General features: G+C 37.9%; 2 protein-coding genes across 1 annotated transcript in view; both read right to left on the bottom strand.

The window, feature by feature from the left end:
* The window catches only part of LOC138012963 (coiled-coil domain-containing protein 93-like), a 298,808-nt gene that overhangs the window by 178,149 nt on the left and 118,159 nt on the right, over positions 1-2,500 (bottom strand).
* LOC137967573 (protein NLRC5-like) overlaps positions 1-2,500 on the bottom strand; it is a 4,102-nt gene that overhangs the window by 384 nt on the left and 1,218 nt on the right. The window contains exon 1 of the mRNA XM_068814083.1: positions 1-2,500. This exon is cut by the window's left edge and continues 384 nt beyond it; it is cut by the window's right edge and continues 1,218 nt beyond it. Coding sequence (XP_068670184.1) covers positions 709-2,500 — 1,792 coding nt within the window. The 3' untranslated portion in view covers positions 1-708.

Below are 2,500 nucleotides of genomic sequence, written 5' to 3'. Positions count from 1 at the left end.
GAGTCTTTTTTGTGATTGGTTAATTGAACAACAAACTTCTTTTTGATTGGTTCATTTGGATCCGTAGATGACATCAGCAAAGTAGTTGAATATCAACTCAGCATTTTTTTGTTTTCCACCAAAGCCAATATTTACAAGAAAAATATGTTCAATGGCGTCTTTGAAACACGATCCTGTGCTATCAGTTTACAACGGATTTACAAAAAAAAGTACAACTAAAAGAATGGAACTAAAGAAATCGTCAGTACAAATTCAACTTACTTAAGCATTGAATAATCAAAGGTTCATTGGGAAGAAGTGCAAGGAACTGGGCTTTGAAGTGTTTTACACAGAGACCATGGACACTTCAAAAAACTTGTTTGGTTTTACGAAATAGTTGGACTTTTTGTCTTTCTGAAGCTATTTTTGGTAAGCTGGATTTTAAATGAAATTGCTTGTATGTCACAGTGTAATAAACAAAATTCAATGTCAAATTTGTTTGACTTTGTTGCTCTTGTATTGTTCATTCATCTGTTATGTTTGAACCTATAATAATTTTGTTATTTAAAAAAGCTTTCACGAATCCATGGTTCCTTTATATTCAAAGGGTTGAAATATTTAAACCTTCAATTTTTCTCGTACTGATTTAGTTACCGTCCTAACTTCAAACTTTCAATTTCGTAAGCTAAAAAACATCGAAATGAAACGACTGCGTGTTTTTAGGTTTATTCAAACTAAAACTTCCCAATTAATATGCTCAACTGATTGAAGGAAGGCGGCTTTATTAGTTATATTGTTAAACCTGAGGTTTAAGCTGTTTAGTTTGCAATTACTGTGGTTTAGTGCTGCTGATAAATGCTCGGCTCCTTTATCAGTTAATTTGTTACTTCCGAGGTTTAAGTAGTTTAGTTTGCAATTACTGTGCTTGAGTGCTGATGATAAAAGCTCGGCTGCTTTATCAGTTAACTTGTTATAACTGAGGTTTAAGCTGTTTAGTTTGCAATTACTGTCCTTTAGTGCTGCTGATAAATGCTCGGCTGCTTTATCAGTTAACTCGTTACGTATGAGGTTTAAGCTGTTTAGTTGGCATCCAGTATTGACAAGAAACTTTTGCACTTCTTTTGCACCCAATGAACCAAGATCATTCCACTCCAAATCCATACACAAAACTCCCGAAGCATTTTCTAAGAAATGCGAGACAGCAGCAAAGTCAACAGGCCCGAGTGAACAGTGACTAAAATCTACGGCGTTAAAGCCAATTTGCTCAATTTTGTTTTGTAACACTGCCTGCTGTTTTTCGTCATCAATCTCGTACAAACACTTACATAAGTTCAGTGCTAGCTGTTTGTCTTCTGTACTAGCTGGCCAATAGGTCAGTGTTTTTGTCTTTGGTAACGAGTGATCCCTCATCATTTCCCTTTCGGATTTCTTCTCAGTTGACATAGGAAGCAGTTTGATAAAAATGTCGCTGTTTGAGCTCTTTGTTTCTGGATCAGGCTCGAGTAATCCAGCCACAAACTGCAGCACCATTTGCCATGCACCATCGTTAATGTGTTCTGACACAAAGTTTTCGAGTTCTCTTTTATTCAAGGACTCTGCCAAATGCTTTGCAGCGAAGAATTCTTGCAGTGTCAAATGTGTAAAGCAATATTGGGCTTTCGGAGGCTCATTAAAACGGGATTTGGCGTCTGGCAATCTGTGAAGAAGTCCACATTCTTCCAGTCCAATGACTTCGCTTGACTCAAACAGCAATCTTCCTTGTTTTACTCCCTCAAAAGCAATTTCTCCCAGTCTCTTGAAAATCTTTTTGTGAGATTTTGGGAACTTCTTAAACGGCAAGTACAAGTAATCTTTTAGACTCGGGTTACCTTGAGCGCTGCTTTGCCGATTGTGCTTTAAAAAGACAATCTTTACAACCATGGCGTAAATATCAGTCATTCTTGTGGGGAGGGTGCGCGCTGTACCAGGGAGACTGATGATTTCCAGAAGACAAGAGCAAACGAGAAAACAGTTCACTGGGATGTAGCACAATGAAAACAGGTTCATGTTCGACTTAATGTGTCTCCAAATTTTCTCCTTTGCGTTGTGAATACCATGTGTAAACTTTTCGACGTAGTCTTCAATCATTTCCGACGTAAATCCGAGAATTTCCACGGTTCTATCAAAGTTCACTTCTGCAATACAGGGGACTGCCGTTGGTCTTGTTGTTGTGATTATGTTTAGACCACGAAGAAGTTCTCCACTGGCTAGTTTGTTAAATAAAGTTGAGACGGGCATCTTCTCCTCCAAGCCATTCTTGTAACATGTGTGGTCTTTTCTAGCGATATCCTCTTTCGCAGAATATTCATCGACTCCGTCAAAAATAAAAAGTACCTGGCTTGGGTTTTCAATTACAAATTTCCACACAGCTTTATGTAAGTTTTCAACTGTTTCTGCGTTAGCCAACAGTTCATGGAGACTAAGCACTAGATTGCTTGTAAAGCGCCTGAATTTCATGAGGAACACAACAACAACGTTTGTT

Source organism: Montipora foliosa, chromosome 8 (assembly GCF_036669935.1).
Source record: "Montipora foliosa isolate CH-2021 chromosome 8, ASM3666993v2, whole genome shotgun sequence".
NCBI classification, from domain to species: domain Eukaryota; kingdom Metazoa; phylum Cnidaria; class Anthozoa; order Scleractinia; family Acroporidae; genus Montipora; species Montipora foliosa.
The sequence above is the reverse complement of the archived record's forward strand: the minus strand, read 5'-3'. Positions and strand labels throughout refer to the sequence as shown.